Source organism: Pseudochaenichthys georgianus, chromosome 8, assembly GCF_902827115.2.
Source record: "Pseudochaenichthys georgianus chromosome 8, fPseGeo1.2, whole genome shotgun sequence".
Lineage (NCBI taxonomy): Eukaryota > Metazoa > Chordata > Actinopteri > Perciformes > Channichthyidae > Pseudochaenichthys > Pseudochaenichthys georgianus.
The window spans coordinates 31,668,338-31,687,643 of record NC_047510.2 but is presented as its reverse complement, the minus strand read 5'-3'; the positions used below and the strand labels follow the sequence as shown (position 1 = coordinate 31,687,643).

Here is a 19,306-nt window from a genome sequence, read left to right as displayed (position 1 = left end):
GATTCTCTGCCCCTCCAAAGGTCACGCCTGTGATTGACCTCGGGTGCAGGATTTTAGGAGCAGAGGAAAGGGGAGATTCCGTCCAAAATGCAAACCTCTCCATGACTTGTCTTAAAACGTTCTTTAAGTCCTGTAATTTCTGTTATGTAGCGGAAAATCCCATTTAAAAATGAAGAGCAAAATAGTTTAGTTTACTTCTCTGTCTGTTCGGATTTGGAAATGTTTATGATTTATTTTGTGTGCTCGTGAACGAGAGGAGAAAAAAACATCTACCTTTGAACTGCAATTACTTATCTTAAATTGCAACATTATACTCCTTAAAAAAAATTGCTCAATTCGTTTAAACACATTTATTATGTGCACAATAAAACCTCAACAAGTATATTGATCCTGGCTTAACCAGCGACCTTTACTCTATTGTTCATAAGCTCAGTATTTGACAACTATTAGGATTGTAGTAATGTCTGTATAGACCAATTGTACTAGAAATAATTTGAAACAGTTTAATAAAGAATGTTAAACTATATTTAAACTGTAATTGAACTTCAACGTATATCAATTATCTGATTCCAGTGGCCAGTTGGAAACAGACAATCAACAAGGTTTTCATTTTGCAGCAACAGCGCAAAAGTTTCAATTACTGTCTGACTACATTGCAGTTAGCTGACGCTTTTATCCAAAGCGACTTACATTAAGTACATTCGACTAGGAAGACACAACCTTGAAGAAAACAGAACCCTATAAGTACATCAGGCCTCACAGAGCCAAGCACCTCAAGTGCTTCTCAACTGGCTATAGATAAGCCAGTCCTCATGTCTGAGTCTGGTTCTGTCTTATCTTCTTTGTTTTGGAATGTGTTCAATACATTACGGTTTTTTTTATTATTCATTATTACCATATAATACATAGATTTAAGAATAAATGAAAACAAATAATACAACATTGAGCTGTTTGAGCTTTTCATCTTTACATTATTGTTTTATTTCTCTCAAGTCATTTAATTTTGGTGAAATAACTGAAGTTTTAGTTCATTTTACCCTGGCTGTGGACTGATTCATTATGAGTTGTTACAACGCATGCACAAGACGGCGGGTAGACAAACAAAAAAACACGAAACCATTATACAAACAAACACTGCAGTTAGACAAACAAACATAAAAACTCTCAACAACTCAGCCCGACAAAAAACTCTTCCAGCCTATTTTAATCCGAATTAGGGAGACTTTCAGAGGGGCCACTAATTATGAGCCCTCTATCCTCATAATTCTCGTGTATCTGCAAACACAGCCAAATTCAGCAATTCATACAACATTCTCAAACCACACATTAGGCACTTTCTTTAGTTCAAAAGCGTAAATAATTGCGGATAATGCTGTATGCTCCTTTTTTCTGCATGCAGCTCTCCCCAGGGGGCGGAGAATCGGCACCTCAGCAGAAATGCTATTTATCCTCTGAAAGCTCCTAAATTCGGCGATTTGTTTAAATACAAATCTTGCGACATTGCTCTAATTCAGAAAATCCACTTTGCTGGTGCATCTCTCAAAAGTTTCTCTGAATATTTGTTGTGTGTAATTGCCTGGTGAGTTAATTCCAAGAAGCACACACAGAGGAGATCGATGAAATTCGATATTCCTAGGTTATCATTAGCCCCAAATATTCTCATAGTTTTCACATAAGCCGCGTTTGCTCGTAGACACCTGTCCCAGCAACAAACACGGGGAAATCGGCCAGGACAATATCCCCTTGACACCGATTCCTGAGGTTATAGATTAGCCTCCAGATGTAAATGAGTAGAGAAACCCAAAAAAAATGCAGCAGCTCAGTTCTCTCAGGTAATTTTAATACACCGTTGATCTCAAACGCTGGCGAGTCAATCTCAAAATAGAAATGTACTCACCAGCATCCGAAAATATGTTGGTGTCCTGTTCGCGACGCCAATATGTGAGAGAGATTTTCTTTTCAGCAATGTAGATGGAAGGAATGGAGGCTGGAGTCCGCTTTATATCAAACACCTGAGTTTATTGAGAGCCACGGCCGGGAGCATTGGCAGGGTTCTCACACGACTTCATCATGTGATTCCCCAGCCAACACTGAAGATTACACAAACACAGCGCAAATCTACACAGATAATCAAGGAGGAGCCTCTATTTCGCGCGTCTTCTGATCGATAATCACAAAAACACATGGATTCAGAGACAAAGACAGTCTGTTAAAGTCCTCTGGCAGTTAGTCACAGTCCCCCAACAGGAAAGCGGAACCTTTAACCCTTTAAACCTTTAACCCCCTGCTCTAAGTTATGGCAGACCTATGTGAAACACAAAATGCTTTTTTTGGTACAAACACATAAACAAAAATATTTCCTTCACACAGGCAATAAATACAATATAAAAGAACACAAGTTGAATCCAAAAGGACGTCCATGCTGTATGTCAGACTTTAACTGGACAAATGTTGACCCTTGTAATGCAGCGTGATATTCAAAGATGCGAAGGGTTTGTTGTTATGAGCACAAGAGCTACAGCATAGCTGGCACTAAAACACATGAGTAAAATATATTGTGGGTTTCTTTGGAAACATAACAAAAGGGTCCATGTTGCAAAAGAGCTAAAAGACTTGTTTACCTCTGATCCCAAATCGGGTTTGGACGAAGTATAACCCTGAGGTGCAGTCGTGTGATCCACGTTGACACAAACACCAGTCGTTAGTGCTGACACAGGAATACCATATCGACTGTTGAGTCTAACTCCATTTGGCTGTTTCTCTTCAGATGTTGCCTGGCTTTGAGAATCTCCTGTTTGCCCACTCCAGCTGGTACACTTACGCTGCCACAATGCGGATCTACAAACACTGGGATTTCCACATCACTGAGCCCCACACAGCCACTGGGAAACTGTCCTTCAGCAGCTACCCGGGTACGTAGGAACTCACCATAGCAAGAATTCCTCAAAGATAGCATTGGTGACATCGCATCCATTTGCAATCCAAGTTTTCCAGATTGTCAGAAAAGGTCACCTTTCTCTCCAGGTTTCCTCGTGTCTCTCGATGACTTCTACCTCCTGGGCAGTGGTCTGATGATAACCCAGACCACCAACAATGTATTTAACTCCTCCCTGTTTGACTCGATCACTCCTAACAGCCTGTATGCATGGCAGAGGGTCAGGCTGGCTCACAGTTTGGCACACACCGGAGAGGAGTGGGCCAAGACCTTCTCCATGTACAACTCTGGTGAGTCCTAATGGGTATAAAGCACTAAAGGCAGTAACCCTGGGCTAAAGGCTACATTAGCATGGAATAAAACACAGGGTGTATCTGTATCTGCTTGCTTAGGCACCTACAACAACCAGTACATGGTGTTGGACAGGAGCAAGGTGAAGCTGGGCCGCAGTGTTGAAGACGGAGCTCTGACGGTGGTGGAGCAGATCCCCGGGCTGGTGGAGTATTCTGACCAATCACAGGCTCTGCGCAGAGGTACTGTAACATCAGATCTTTTTCCCCCCGTTTTCTTCTGTAGTGTTTTTAATTTTAAGACTTTCTCTTTGCCTCCATTTTCCACAGGTTACTGGCCCTCCTACAACGTTCCTTTCCACCAGAAGATCTACAAGATGAGTGGGTACGGAGAGATGTGGGAGGAGTACGGAGAAGACTTCTCGTACGATCTCTGTCCCAGAGCCAAGATCTTCCGCCGTGACCATGCTGATGTTAAAGACATGGACTCCTTGAAGCACATCATGAGGTCTAATGGTGTGTGGTTCGTTTTGTTTGGATATCACCATAGAGCAGTGCTTCTCAAAGTGCGGTCCGCGGACCACTGATGGTCCGTGAGTGCCCCCTAGTGGTCCGTGAGTATATTGGTAAAATTTCACATTTGAAATAAATAATTACATTTAAGTTTTCCGCACTCTCGCGCGAATATCTCCGCAATGGAGCGAGCTTAAGTTTCACTTTTGATTGCATCAAATAGTCCAGCGCAACACCTTGATCACACATGTTGCCACTTCTTTGTACCAGTTTCAGGCGATTTGTAATCTGTTCTAGAAAAACGATGTGTTTTGGAATATTTGTGGAGTTACGTGGTCCGCGAGTGTTTTTTTTATTGGTTAAGTGGTCCTTGGTATGGAATAGTTTGTGAAACACTGCCATAGAGTGTATAAAATAAGTGGACGTTGTCACCGTTACGTCGCCTGTTTTTTACCAAATGTAACCCTATGGGACCAAATGTGGACAGGCTGTTGATCTGGACAGAAGGGAGGCCTGTCGGATACCGAGTCATGCTGTTGCTAGCTCCCTGGCTTGGTTAGCAAGGTGCATCCGTTATTATGTGAATGCTGGTTCAGTAGCATAAGATTGATCTTCAAATGTTATATCTTCTGCTTCTTGTATTGAATTTCTTCCGTTCATTCTTTGCTGTCTAGCTACTACAGGATATTTAACCGTATGGAGGCAACAGTTCTGCTCTAAAATGTTTGCTCGTTTGCAGACTACAAGAAGGATCCATACTCTAAGGGGGATCCATGCAAGACCATCTGCTGCCGTGGCGACCTGAGTGCAGAGAATCCTTCACCAAAAGGATGCTACGACACTAAGGTAGCGCCTGTCCCCACACTGATCTCACATGACACTGATGACGTATTGAGTAGGCCGACCTTGTAGGTAGCATTGCAAGGGCTCCCTCGACAAGAAGCAATGTGATTTCTTTGTGCAGAAAATAAGACATGGGGAAAATACACGTTATTTGATGATATCTACAAGCTAAAGGTCGGCATTATGACGTGTTAGCAACCCCCGTTTTAAAGACACATGGAAGCAGTGTGGTATTTACTGATATATTTTATTTTGTACAACAAAACGTTAAAACCTCCAAAGCGTCGGTTAACCTCAGACCTTATTTCAGGTCTATAACCGATAACACGTTAAAACAAATATTGACTTGGAGACGAAGGAACCAAATATCCGGTTTTAGGACTCATTTCTGCACCAAATGCCTTTTATCTCAGATTCTCTCTGATCCCCGTGTTGTTGTTGGTCCAGGTGACAGATTTCCACATGGCTGGAGAGTTTGTTGCGGAGGCGGTGAACGGGCCGACGACAGAGGACGGACTCCCGCCGTTTGAATGGGATAGATCCAGCAACATGAGCCACCAGGGTCTGCCGCAGTTCTACAACTTCACCTTCGTCAAGATGCGGCCTCTTATCTTCGAGCCATGAGGGGGGGGGGTGTGTGTGTGTGTGTGTGTGTGTGTGTGTGTGTGTGTGTGTGTGTGTGTGTGTGTGTGTGTGTGTGTGTGTGTGTGTGTGTGTGTGGGTGTGTGTGTGTGTGTGTGTGTGTGTGTGTGTGTGTGTGTGTGTGTGTGTGTGTGTGTGTGTGGGTGTGTGTGTGTGTGTGTGTGTGTGTGTGTGTGTGTGTGTGTGTGTGTGTGTGTGTGTGTGTGTGTGTGTGTGTGTGATTTAGATTGCAGTCTGTCTGATGCTTTCAGAGTAATTAATTGTGAGAGTCAGAATTGCGTCCGGCCAACAAATGCTTTCTTTATAAGGTTTTTGCATTTTCTTAGTAACAGTCATTTCCTTCCAACTGATGAAATCTCAAACTTCACACCAGATTTATAATCAGTATTTATATTATTTTGGTACCTGCAGCCATTTGTGCCTTAAACACTGTTACTTGATGATTTTATAAATGGCAAAATCAATGCACTAAATCAGTGGTTATCTGGAACCCTTTTGAAATGCTTAAATGTCTGTGATGTGCCAACACCATCCTCAGGTTAAACTTTATGATTCTGATGTGTACCACTGCAAATCTGTTTCATGCCAACATTTGATGTGCTAATTGTTTATTAAAGTTGTACAGCACCGTCCTGTCTCTTGACTTGTGTAACAGTGACTCTTGGGTTGACTTTGTATTGCTGCTGTCAATAACAAGAAGTTAAGGAGAGTGTTGCAAAGCTCAACAGCTGTAATATCATTTAGAGCCACAAATTAATACAGTTGCAAAAAAAGTATGAACCCTTTGGAATGACCCGGATTTCTGCATAAGTTGGTCATAAAATGTGTTCTGATCTTCATCTGAGTCACAACAACAAACAGTCTGCTTAAACTAATACCATGTGTGCAGTGGCGTTTCTATATGTAGGCCTACATATAGAAACGCCACTGCACACATGTAATGTAGGCCTAGTTCCCGTTTCCTCCGGCATTCAGCTAATCAGGAAAGGTTTCGCTCAACACTCACTCACTCACTCAATCAGGCCCATTCCCGAACCTACACCCTACCCCTACACCCTATCCCTCCGTTTGCGCGTTCACGCGGAGGGCCTGTTCCAAAGCAACGAGTGTGGAGGGGGCAGGCCCGGTTCCAGAACAAAATGACTCGGGTGCATCTGAGATTAGAGAGGGTGCAGTGGTAAAGTGCTATTTTTATAAGTGGGGAGTGTACCTAACACCCTCTATGGGGGTCCTCACCTCTTCTGGGGGGGGTCCGGGGGCATGCTCCCCCGGGGAGTTTTTTTTTTTAAATATTGAAGTTAAAACCATCAATCTGGTGCACTTTGAGAGCAACATTAAGAGATCTATGTGCTCTTTGCTTGATTCATGCCTTCCCAGTCCCTTATCACGTAGCCTATAAGAGCATGGCGCCAGTTGTTGCAGCTAGTTGTGGTGAAGGCATCTGACTTACTTGAACTGAAATGTCTACATGCATAGCAGAAGATGGCATCTTTTTTTACATGAATATTCCAGCCAATTACTGTTTTGAAACCATGAGCTGCAAACTGAGCGCCTTACCCCACTGTGCAGGCGAGTTGGGTACTTTTTTAAATATACCTGCAGGCTCTGTTTTGCAGAGGTCCTCTGGCACTTGCGGGCCGCCGAGGGGTGGCGGTGTTTGGGGCAACGAAGACGGCTGTGGCTGCTCCGCCTCTGTCCACGACAGTAAAGTAATGTCCCCATGATCTGAAGTGTTATTACCTGCAGTAGATGCAGTGTGTGCTGGCGATAAGGGCTGGTTGTTTTAACAATTTTCTGATCCATCACTGACTGCTGTGTCAGCACCTTGCAGATGATGAATGTGCAGCGGCACAGGTCACGCGCACCTGACATAACGTTACTTACCGTTTAAATTGATCAAATAAATGCAGCAGACAATGCTATTCAACCACAATTACAATGTATTTTATTTCAACTATATTATTATTATTATTACTACTATTGTTAGTAATAGTCGGCAAAATGTAATTTTTTTCACTTTTAATTTTTCAAATGAGGGTGCATAACGACTCAACTGAGGGTGCAATGCACCCTTATGCACCCCCGTAGAACCGGGCCTGGGAGGGGGAGTGGGCTATCAAGCCCTCAAACAGCGAGTCTGCAGCGATGCTGACTTGAGACCGGTCTCCACCTGACCGGAGTCACGCTGTGTGTGTCCGTCAGGAAACACGCTGTTTACAAGTAGTTCCAGCAAACATCCACTGATAAATTGCGATGTTAACAACCTCATGATAACCTCATATGTTTTTAACTTAGGATCATACCTGTGTTTAGTCTAGAAAAAGGTAACTGTGTGCATTTTATTATAAAGTTGTGTATATTTACAGACCGTTGCAAAAACTAAGAAGCTTATAAACATCAGCTTTAAAACTAAAGAGCTTTGAAACACAATGAAAGATGTTTGGAGTTTTATTTGAGTTATTAATTTAAACTTTTTGTCTAAGAGATGCTGATTTGAAACCGTTGTTACATACAGTTACGGCATTACCTGTTTCTGCCGGAGAGAGGGGAGGCCGTCCCAAAGCTTGCTGCTGTGTTTACTCCCTCCATCTGACAGGAGGGAGCCGCGTTGAGCTGCGAGTGTGGCTGCAGACGGAGTTCACTCCATCACGGAGGGGTAGGGTCGAGGGAGTGGTTTGGAATTGGGCCTCACTCAGGTTGCTTGGGACTTCCCCCCCCCCCCTCCGTCATAAGACTGATTTCCTTTTTGCCCGAACAACTTCAGGAAGATCAGCGTCTCCAGTCTACTCTGCAGTCATTTCAACTTTCTGACGGCGTTTACACAGCCATGCCGTCAGTAAACCGGCTGTATGTGTTTCTTTTGTTTGCCGTGGCTTCGACCTTCGCTTCTGCTGACAGTAAGTAGTCCGTGTTTATGTGAAATCTCGGGTAGTTTTTGAAGGATTTAATGGCTTAACTACAACAGGTAGTGGTTACCTGTAAGCACGCATGGACGTTTGTACATTGGTCTCGCACTTTCTGTCAACTGTTGGGATTTATGATGTGACCACTTGAGTTGAATTTGTTTTTCTTACCTATTCTTACACATAGTTAACAGGGTAATCCCCAGATTTACAAGGCTTCTGCCACTGAAATGTTTAAGCTTTAATTTTAATTGTCGTTTAATTCATTAATCTTATTAATTGAAAACAAAGAAGAAGAAATTCAGACATGCATGGGGAGGATATTTTAGAGAGACGGCAAGCGCATTTCGTGGCATCTGCAGGCAGTGGCAAGTCCTTCCGGCAGATGCCACAGAGGCCGCTACTCTGTGGTAGCTGTGGCAAGTACTTCCGGCATATGCCACAGATGCCACAATTTGCCGAGGCATCTGCCGCTGCTCAACGGGAGTTGCTACAAGATGCCAGAGTAGAGAAGGTTTACTGCAGCTGCTACTCGCCTTCCGTGGCAAATGCAGCTATTTAAACCCGTATTTATCGTGTAAAATGTCGCTGTTTAGGCATGACTTTATCGAACTGATCTGTACACAGGACTGATGTGCGATCTCTATTTTCAAAAAGATTATACATTATCATTTCTATTCAATTTTACTTGGAGCATGGTTTGCTAAAATAAACAAACGTGCTATATTTATGATGAAATATTGGCGAGTGAGGGTTGCAACGCCCTTGGCAATTGTCGCTTCTTGAGGGGAGTTTCCACTGCTTGCTATAAACCAGGTGTATGACTAGTAAAGACCATATACAGTCTATGGTAAAGACAAATAATTAACAAATAAATATCTGTATTGACACAGCAACGTGTACACTGGTGTTATTAGACTTGGCTACAGACTTAGGGCAGCTGTAACTGATTGCAGTTGCCACTGCTAGTGAGATGCTAAGTTTACTTTATAAATTAGGCAAAGGACTTATATTTGCCCCATGCCTTCAGCAGCAGCAGGCCATTCACTTTGATTTGATCCAGTTATGAAATGTCATCATTTCGACAATAAAGAAATGCTACATAAACGTTATCTTGCACGTTTTATCGAACCATCTCCGTTTCTAGCTTTCAATATATTTAAAAAGAGATCTCTCTCATCTGCGTGCGGGGGCGGGGCCTCACAGACATGCTGCTGTGCTGTGCACAGTTCTGCCGGTAATGAATATTAGGATACATTTTGTGAGGAAACTTTTCCACCAATAATTCCAATAAGTATTCCAACATGTATTCACTAAAGGTTTACCAAAGTAACTGTATTCGGATTAGTTGTTTATCAAATGTAACGCGAGCTGAATACAGTTAGGCTACTTGTTTTTTGTATTCTGATTACGTAACGCCGTTACATGTGTTCCATTACAACCCAACCCTGTGTACAGATCATCAGTCCTGTGTACAGATCAGTTCGATAAAGTCATGCCAAAACAGCGACATTTTACACGATAAATACGGGTTTAAATAGCAGCATTTGCCACGGAAGGCGAGTGGCAGCTACCAGGCATTTTGATCTGACTGCGGCCGCGCTGATATTATAACGCCAGAGAATTTCCACACCAGTGTATAAAACTCCCCCACTACTCTCATGGCCCGTCCACACAGCGGCGTGCGCTGAAGCTTGCCGGTGGGCGTGTCTCAAACTCGACCAACAACCAATCACATGAATCTCCCGCCCCTGACACACAAGCAGCGGTTTGATTGGCTAGAGCTTGTACTGGCATATGATTCGATTGGCTGACGCTTCTGCCGAGGCGTCAAAAGTTGAACATTGCTCAACTTTTGCAGCGAGCCACGCCAGCTACGCTCCGCGTCGCTTCCCACGATGCATTTCGGCTAAAAGTGACATCACCCCATTCAAAGTGAATGGTGAAGCGTCAACGCACGCCGCTGTGTGGACGGGCCGTTACGGCCCCTACACACGGCGGCGTGCGTTGCCGCTTGGCGGTGGGCGTGTCTTGAGTTTGGGGAATTAATGCGAGCAGCCCGACCAACAACCAATCACATGAATGTCCCGTCCCGGACATACAAAGCAAAGCATTCATGCTACATCCATGCTGGCTAAATATACTGTCTATGCTTGCTAGCTGTCCATTCAAACGAAATACACTGGATATAAACTCCCCAAACAAGCGAAAACCTACCAGTTTCCCCCACTGTCTCTGCCACCTCCCCCCATGCCTGGCTCCTCCGGTTTGTATCCCTGTATGTTCCCTACCGCCACGATCATTTTCTCCTCCTTTTGTTGACATATGGGAAATAACTGCGGTCTGGCTCTCCCAACATACACCCGGTTTGATTGGCTACTGCTTGTACTGTCAGATTTACATACGAGGGATTTGATTGGCTGACGCCTCCGTCGAGGCGGCAAAAGTAGAACATTGCTCTACTTTTGCAGCGAGCACCTCGAGAGAAGCTACACTTTGCTCCCACAATGCAGTTCGGCGAATCGTGACGTCACCCTATTCAAAGTGAATGGGCAGAAGCGTTGAAGCGGCAACGCGCGCCGCCGTGTGTAGGGGCCGTTACTCTGGCATCTTGTGGCAACTCCCGTTGAGCAGCGGCAGATGCCTCGAGAAATTGTGGCCTCTGTGGCATATGCCGGAAGTACTTGCCACAGCTACCACAGAGTAGCGGCCTCTGTGGCATATGCCGGAAGGACTTGCCACTGCCTGCAGATGCCACGAAATGAGCCAGGCCCTATACTGATATTTAAGTGAATGTGACATGTAGCCTTGTGACCCCTTTGTAGGAAAAGCATACACAGTGTTGATGCACCAATATACTATCATACAAGTAATATAGGCCAGCTCAACCCAAAAAATAAATATCAATATTAGTCAATTGTCAGATACTCAACATAGGACCTCATCTTCAACTGTATTGTTCTTTTTCAGCTGACATGACTGTTCTGTAGACATTTTGTTGTCTCAATAGGCACGCAATGACTCTAAATAATAATGATCACGCCACCAAACACACATTCAAACTAAAGGAACCAGCTGTTTGGAAAATGTGAGAAGTAGAAAATACAGGTATTTGAGTTCAACATGTAAGAAGTAGAAAGTACAGGTATTTGATTCAACATGTAAGAAGTAGAAAGTACAGGTATTTGAGTTCAACATGTAAGAAGTAGAAAGTACAGGTATTTGAGTTCAACATGTAAGAAGTAGAAAGTACAGGTATTTGTGTTCAACATGTAAGAAGTAGAAAGTACAGGTATTTGAGTTCAACATGTAAGAAGTAGAAAGTACAGGTATTTGTGTTCAACATGTAAGAAGTAGAAAGTACAGGTATTTGAGTTCAACATGTAGAGAAGTAGAAAGTACAGGTATTTGAGTTCAACATGTAAGAAGTAGAAAGTACAGGTATTTGGTTCAAACTGTAAGAAGTAGAAAGTAAAGGTATTTGGTTCAACATGTAAGAAGTAGAAAGTACAGGTATTTGTGTTCAACATGTAAGAAGTAGAAAGTACAGGTATTTGGTTCAACATGTAGAAGTAGAAAGTACAGGTATTTGTGTTCAACATGTAAGAAGTAGAAAGTACAGGTATTTGTGTTCAACATGTAAGAAGTAGAAAGTAAAAAGTCGTCAGAAAAATAAGTAGTGGAGTAAAGTACTGATACCAGAAAGATGTACTTAAGTGCAGTAACGAAGTATTTGTACTCCACTACTTCCCACCTCTGCTACTCAGTGCTAATGTTGTGTGATTTCATCTCAGAGATGACAGCAGCCACGGTGTACTGGGACCCCGAACACAAGATGGTCCTGCTGAAGGAGGGGGTGCTGGAGACCGAGGGGGGTGCGTACGGGTATCTGAATGACACCCTGTCCACCTCAGGCTGGAGCATCTTGGAGATCCGTGCCGGGTACGGGAAGACCCCTGAAACCGATGAGATGACCTTCTTCCTGGCCGGCTACCTGGAGGGCTACCTGACGGCCCAGTGAGTCTCTATGTGTTGTCTTGTTGCCCTCTGTGGGGGAATTCTTAAGAGAAACTGATAAATGATTCATCATGGACAAAGTTTGTCTTTTGTTATATTTAATAAAGTAATAAAGAAAGTCAATAGACAAGAGAAATCGATCCCAAATGTAGGAACGGAGCTACTTCCGAGAAGTTCTGCACCCGAACACAGCTCACAGTCTCACTATATAGGAGAGAAAAGCCAACTGGTCCCACAGTTAAAGTCCCTTAGGCATCATCTAAACATCCCCACCATCACACCATAAACCCCCCCGTCCTTACCCTTTGCATATCCCCCTTTTACACTTCCTTTTTCCCTCCAGAAATGTAGATCCTCAACATGTCTGAACACATGTTGTTAAACACATACAATGTAACAGTGTAAAAGGCAACCAGAGTATAAGACTATATGTTTTAAATGATTATATGATAATTTGACATTCTCCAAATAGAGACCTTTCAATCTACAACGTCTACTAATGCCGCTGAAACAGCTATTAATCCAGCATATTTGATGCAAGGTTGTACAAATATATTCAAAACGGATAGAACAAGTGGTGACTGGTCACATTTACAGATAAGATGCAGGGTTTAAGGCGTTTACAGTTTTTGTTATTTTGATTTCATTTATTTCACATTTTCTTCCTCCCCAGGCAGATGATGGACCACTACACCAACATGTATCCGCAGCTGATCCAAGACCCAGCAGCAGCAACATGAAACACAGCAGCAGGAACATGAACGCAGCAATAGCAAGTGGACACAGCAGCAGGAACATGAACGTGGCAGCAGCAAGTGGACACAGAAGCAGCAGCACAGCGAGGAGGCAGAGGCAGGAAGACCTGGCAGCTTCAATAGAGCGGCATGTTTAGCAGAATGTGATTGGTTGGTTGTAAGAGGGACGAGGTGCGTCACGTGTTCATATATCATTGGTGCTCGAGTTTGGTGGTGTAGTATTTGATGGGAGTTCGTAACTGTTCCAAGGAGCTTAATTGTCCTTCGAGGTATCTGTGGCTACGGGCTAAAGGCAAACGTTTGCTCCGTTTATTACTCTGATATCCTAAAATTCAGACAGCCGATGACTAAAGTCCTTCATTTAGTTTCATATGTATTGCAAAACTAATCGTGCATGGGGAAAGTGTGGCTTGAAGACTGGATAAAAAGTCCATTTGGGTTAGCTTCTGGCTAGCATTAGCTCGTTTCTCCTGATAACCTAAAATGCAGACGTACGATGACTTCTGGTTTGTAAATCGCTGGGAAACATTTTGAATAATAGAAGTAGGCCTACACAACTTTTTTACTATTTCTCTTACGGCATTCGGCTTCTCTTGTCCAGAGTGGATGTATATGGTAAGCATTATTGGTTAGGAAGAGGAAAAACAGAAACAACATTATTGTGCTGAAACTTTTTAAGTTGCAGTGTTTAAAATATGAACCAAAGGGATTTTATTTCATTCATAGCATGATTCCAGTTTATTTACATGTTGGACTTCACGTCTTCAGAGTCTTTGACGTTGAGTGTTTGGGCATTAAGTAATTCTAATGAGCAATGACAACAGTTAATTGCAAACGTTGCTGTTGGGCGTGTAGGAATCAGGACTCGTGGACCAGAGAGCAGGTGAAACTGAACAAGAGCTCTGATCCTCTGTGGAGACACGCCGGCTTCCTCGTGGCTCAGATGGATGGACTGCAAGCAGGAGTCGCAGAATGGGCCAAGAAACGAGGGAAAAAGGTAGAAAAGCCACATAAGTATAACAATATCTTTTGAAACTCTTGTTTAAACCGGCTCTAGCAGCAAACTTTTCGTCACATCCAAAAATATGCCACAACAAGAGTGAGACAAAGTGCATGCAATGTATAAACCAATAGGAAACATCAGGTTTGAAGTATATACATAACACATAGAAGTTCCCTGACAAAGCAGTCACCATGAAGGTATGAATATGAAGTTTATCTTCCGCTTTAAGATACTTATGTTTTAAAGCTTTAAATAGGGCTCTGCCAAGTTCTTATTTAAAATGAGGAACCTCCAATTCATACCAAACTTGTGATTCATTTATCACAGTTTGTTTCACTCTAAAAATGTAGAGACATGAGATTATATGTCTTGTGTTTGCTCTGTAGATAAAAAGAAGATGCATATTTTCCAAAAGTTAGTTATAATCCAACAAATGATACTACCGTTGGTTCCAAAAGTGTCTTGTTACTATCAATGAAACCGACAATATTGCTGGATAACAATTTAAAACATTGTTTGTATTGCGTCTACACCTCACATACTATTGTTTTATTGTGTTAAGCTACAATTTAAGTTAATTCATATATTTTTGATGACGCATAAACTTAAAAACGCAGCTTAGGAAGTGCAGATATGGAATGAAAATCTCCCGAATTCAGTGATTTAAGCCAGGGGTGTCAAACTCAAGGCCCGGGGGCCAAATCCGGCCCGCGACTTCATTTTATGTGGCCCCACAAGAGCTTGCAAAAAATATGATTTTATTATACGGTTACATGCTACTTTACAGAGGAACGTTGCCCATAAACTACATGTCCCACAATGCATCTGAAATTTGACTTTTCTCTCAGAATTTGACTTTTCTTTTTTTAAATATCACTTTTTTTTCAAAATGTCACTTTTCTTTTTTGATTTTGACTTTTTTTTTAATGTGACTTTTCTTTTTAAAATCATTTTGTGACCTTCTCACTGAAGAGACTTGCAATTATTTGCCCTAGACTTCTGCTTTCAGACGTAGTTAATTATGAAGGTATTACCCTATCCGATAATAATCCAATGCAGAGCAATAATGTAATATAATACATTATTTTATATATGTTAAATATTATATGTATTTTTATATAGTCTTAAAGTTACAACCGGCCCTTTGAGTGCAACCATAATGCGAATGTGGCCCGCGATGAAATTGAGTTTGACACCCCTGATTTAAGCGATGAACAGTTGTTTTGTAAGTGATACTATTGTGCGGGTGGCTTCTTACTATGGAAGCAGCACTACTAGTCATTTCCCTTCATCTGCTTGTTCCCATAGCCGCTGTCCCTGTTTGCGATCCAGTTCCTGAATGCGGTGGGGGACCTCCTGGATCTGATCCCAGCTCTGCACCGCGACTCCAACCCTCCGCTCAGGAACTACAAACTCCCAGGGATGGGACACTGCTCTGCTCTCATCAAGGTCAAAGGGCAAGACATACATGCCTGCTACATACTCTACGTTAGGCGTATGTAAATCAAAGAGTAGACGCAAGAGTCAAGCACACATTAATAGAATGGTATAAGGTGTTTTCATCAAAGCTCCTGTGTACAAAATAGTGTTGAGCAAATACATTATGTACCAGCTTTTGCAATCTCAATCTTTATTTATATAGCACATTTAAAACGACCTCAGTTGACCAAAGTGCTGTACAGGCAATAAATACAATATAAAAGAACACAAGTTGAATCCAAAAGGACGTCCATGCTGTATGTCAAACTTTAAATGGACAAATGTTGACCCTTGTAATGCAGCCTGATATTCAAAGATGCGAAGGGTTTGTTGTTATGAGCACAAGAGCTACAGCATAGCTGGCACTAAAACACACGAGTAAAATATATTGTGGGTTTCTTTGGAAACATAACAAAAGGGTCCATGTTGCAAAAGAGCTAAAAGACTTGTTTACCTCTGATCCCAAATCGGGTTTGGACGAAGTATAACCCTGAGGTGCAGTCGTGTGATCCACGTTGACACAAACACCAGTCGTTAGTGCTGACACAGGAATACCATATCGACTGTTGAGTCTAACTCCAGTTGGCTGTTTCTCTTCAGATGTTGCCTGGCTTTGAGAATCTCCTGTTTGCCCACTCCAGCTGGTACACTTACGCTGCCACAATGCGGATCTACAAACACTGGGATTTCCACATCACTGAGCCCCACACAGCCACTGGGAAACTGTCCTTCAGCAGCTACCCGGGTACGTAGGAACTCACCATAGCAAGAATTCCTCAAAGATAGCATCGGTGACATCGCATCCATTTGCAATCCAAGTTTTCCAGATTGTCAGAAAAGGTCATCTTTCTCTCCAGGTGTCCTCGTGTCTCTCGATGACTTCTACCTCCTGGGCAGTGGTCTGATGATAACCCAGACCAGCAACAATGTATTTAACTCCTCCCTGTTTGACTCGATCACTCCTAACAGCCTGTATGCATGGCAGAGGGTCAGGCTGGCTCACAGTTTGGCACACACCGGAGAGGAGTGGGCCAAGACCTTCTCCATGTACAACTCTGGTGAGTCCTAATGGGTATAAAGCACTAAAGGCAGTAACCCTGGGCTAAAGGCTACATTAGCATGGAATAAAACACAGGGTGTATCTGTATCTGCTTGCTTAGGCACCTACAACAACCAGTACATGGTGTTGGACAGGAGCAAGGTGAAGCTGGGCCGCAGTGTTGAAGACGGAGCTCTGACGGTGGTGGAGCAGATCCCCGGGCTGGTGGAGTATTCTGACCAATCACAGGCTCTGCGCAGAGGTACTGTAACATCAGATCTTTTTCCCCACGGTTTCTTCTGTAGTGTTTTTAATTTTTAAGACTTTCTCTTTGCCTCCATTTTCCACAGGTTACTGGCCCTCCTACAACGTTCCTTTCCACCAGAAGATCTACAAGATGAGTGGGTACGGAGAGATGTGGGAGGAGTACGGAGAAGACTTCTCGTACGATCTCTGTCCCAGAGCCAAGATCTTCCGCCGGGACCATGCTGATGTTAAAGACATGGACTCCTTGAAGCACATCATGAGGTCTAATGGTGTGTGGTTCGTTTTGTTTGGATATCACCATGGAGTGTATAAAACAAGTGGACGTTGTCACCGTTATGTCGCCTGTTTTTTACCAAATGTAACCCTATGGGACCAAATGTGGACTGGCTGTTGATCTGGACAGAAGGGAGGCCTGTCGGATACCGAGTCATGCTGTTGCTAGCTCCCTGGCTTGGTTAGCAAGGTGCATCCGTTATTATGTGAATGCTGGTTCAGTAGCATAAGATTGATCTTCAAATGTTATATCTTCTGCTACTTGTTATTGAATTTCTTCCGTTCATTCTTTGCCGTCTAGCTACTACAGGATATTTAACCGTATGGAGGCAACAGTTCTGCTCTAAATTCCATATTGAGCACATTTAATGTATGTTTTGCTCGTTTGCAGACTACAAGAAGGATCCATACTCTAAGGGGCATCCATGCAAGACCATCTGCTGCCGTGGCGACCTGAGAGCAAAGAATCCTTCACCAACGGATGCTACGACACTAAGGTAGTGCCTGTCCCCACACTGATCTCACATGACACTGATGACGTATTGTGTAGGCCGACCTTGTAGGTAGCATTGCAAGGGCTCCCTCGACAAGAAGCAATGTGATTTCTTTGTGCAGAAAATAAGACATGGGGAAAATACACGTTATTTGATGATATCTACAAGCTAAAGGTCGGCATTATGACGTGTTAGCAACCCCCGTTTTAAAGACGCATAGAAGCAGTGTGGTATTTACTGATATATTTTATTTTGTACAACAAAACGTTAAAACCTCCAAAGCGTCGGTTAACCTCAGACCTTATTTCAGGTCTATAACCGATAACACGTTAAAACAAATATTGACTTGGAGACAAAGGAACCAAATATCCGGTTTTAGGACTCATTTCTGCACCAAATGCCTTTTATCTCAGATTCTCTCTGATGCCTGTGTTGTTGTTGGTCCAGGTGACAGATTTCCACATGGCTGGAGAGTTTGTTGCGGAGGCGGTGAACGGGCCGACGACAGAGGACGGACTCCCGCCGTTTGAATGGGATAAATTCAGCAGCATGAGCCACGAGGGTCTGCCGCAGTTCTACAACTTCACCTTCGTCAGGATGCGGCCTCTTATCTTCGAGCCATGAGGGGGGTGTGTGTGTGTGTGTGTGGAATTCAGTCTGTCTGATGCTTTCAGAGTAATTAATTGTGAGAGTCAGAATTGCGTCCGGCCGACAAATGCTTTCTTTATAAGGTTTTTGCATTTTCTTAGTAACAGTCATTTCCTTCCAACTGATGAAATCTCAAACTTCACACCAGATTTATAATCAGTATTTATATTATTTGTGGTACCTGCAGCCATTTGTGCCTTAAACACTGTTACTTGATGATTTTATAAATGGCAAAATCAATGCACTAAATCAGTGGTTATCTGGAACCCTTTATGAAATGCTTAAATGTCTGTGATGTGCCAACACCATCCTCAGGTTAAACTTTATGATTCTGATGTGTAACACTGCAAATCTGTTTCATGCCAACATTTGATGTGCTAATTGTTTATTAAAGTTGTACAGCACCGTCCTGTCTCTTGACTTGTGTAACAGTGACTCTTGGGTTGACTTTGTATTGCTGCTGTCAATAACAAGAAGTTAAGGAGAGTGTTGCAAAGCTCAACAGCTGTAATATCATTTAGAGCCACAAATATTAATACAGTTGCAATAAAAAGTATGAACCCTTTGGAATGACCCGGATTTCTGCATAAGTTGGTCATAAAATGTGTTCTGATCTTCATCTGAGTCACAACAACAGACAAACAGTCTGCTTAAACTAATACCATGTGTGCAGTGGCGTTTCTATATGTAGGCCTACATATAGAAACGCCACTGCACACATGTAATGTAGGCCTAGTTCCCGTTTCCTCCGGCATTCAGCTAATCAGGAAAGGTTTCGCTCAACACTCACTCACTCACTCAATCAGGCCCATTCCCGAACCTACACCCTACCCCTACACCCTATCCCTCCGTTTGCGCGTTCACGCGGAGGGCCTGTTCCAAAGCAACGAGTGTGGAGGGGGCAGGCCCGGTTCCAGAACAAAATGACTCGGGGTGCATCTGAGATTAGAGAGGGTGCAGTGGTAAAGTGCTATTTTTATAAGTGGGGAGTGTACCTAACACCCTCTATGGGGGTCCTCACCTCTCTGGGGGGGGTCCGGGGGCATGCTCCCCCGGGGAGTTTTTTTTTTTAAATATTGAAGTTAAAACCATCAATCTGGTGCACTTTGAGAGCAACATTAAGAGATCTATGTGCTCTTTGCTTGATTCATGCCTTCCCAGTCCCTTATCACGTAGCCTATAAGAGCATGGCGCCAGTTGTTGCA

The 19,306-nt window shown here is 43.1% G+C and overlaps 2 protein-coding genes and 1 pseudogene across 2 annotated transcripts; all 3 read left to right on the top strand.

The window, feature by feature from the left end:
• LOC117451738 (phospholipase B-like 1) overlaps positions 1–18,508 on the top strand; it is a 24,939-nt pseudogene extending 6,431 nt beyond the window's left edge.
• On the top strand, positions 2,546–5,852 carry LOC117451739 (phospholipase B-like 1). Its single transcript, XM_071204104.1, has 6 exons — positions 2,546–2,912; positions 3,025–3,225; positions 3,328–3,468; positions 3,556–3,741; positions 4,478–4,584; positions 5,029–5,852. Exons 1-6 carry the CDS (start codon positions 2,768–2,770, stop codon positions 5,203–5,205), a joined length of 957 nt encoding a protein of 318 aa, XP_071060205.1. The 5' UTR covers positions 2,546–2,767; the 3' UTR covers positions 5,206–5,852.
• LOC139432863 (phospholipase B-like 1) lies at positions 7,835–12,915 on the top strand. Its single transcript, XM_071204105.1, has 3 exons — positions 7,835–8,120; positions 11,921–12,143; positions 12,817–12,915. Exons 1-3 carry the CDS (start codon positions 8,051–8,053, stop codon positions 12,881–12,883), a joined length of 360 nt encoding a protein of 119 aa, XP_071060206.1. The 5' UTR covers positions 7,835–8,050; the 3' UTR covers positions 12,884–12,915.
• Positions 18,509–19,306: the final 798 nt, after the last annotated feature.

Excerpts from the sequence above, each read along its gene's own strand:
- LOC117451739 (XM_071204104.1), top strand. The coding sequence starts at position 2,768 with ATGTTGCCTGGCTTTGAGAATCTCCTGTTTGCCCACTCCAGCTGGTAC. Across the intron at positions 2,913-3,024 it reads GTCCTTCAGCAGCTACCCGG|GTTTCCTCGTGTCTCTCGAT; the intron begins GTACGTAGGAAC and ends CTTTCTCTCCAG. Across the intron at positions 3,742-4,477 it reads GCACATCATGAGGTCTAATG|ACTACAAGAAGGATCCATAC; the intron begins GTGTGTGGTTCG and ends GCTCGTTTGCAG.
- LOC139432863 (XM_071204105.1), top strand. The coding sequence starts at position 8,051 with ATGCCGTCAGTAAACCGGCTGTATGTGTTTCTTTTGTTTGCCGTGGCT. Across the intron at positions 8,121-11,920 it reads GACCTTCGCTTCTGCTGACA|AGATGACAGCAGCCACGGTG; the intron begins GTAAGTAGTCCG and ends ATTTCATCTCAG. Across the intron at positions 12,144-12,816 it reads GAGGGCTACCTGACGGCCCA|GCAGATGATGGACCACTACA; the intron begins GTGAGTCTCTAT and ends CTTCCTCCCCAG.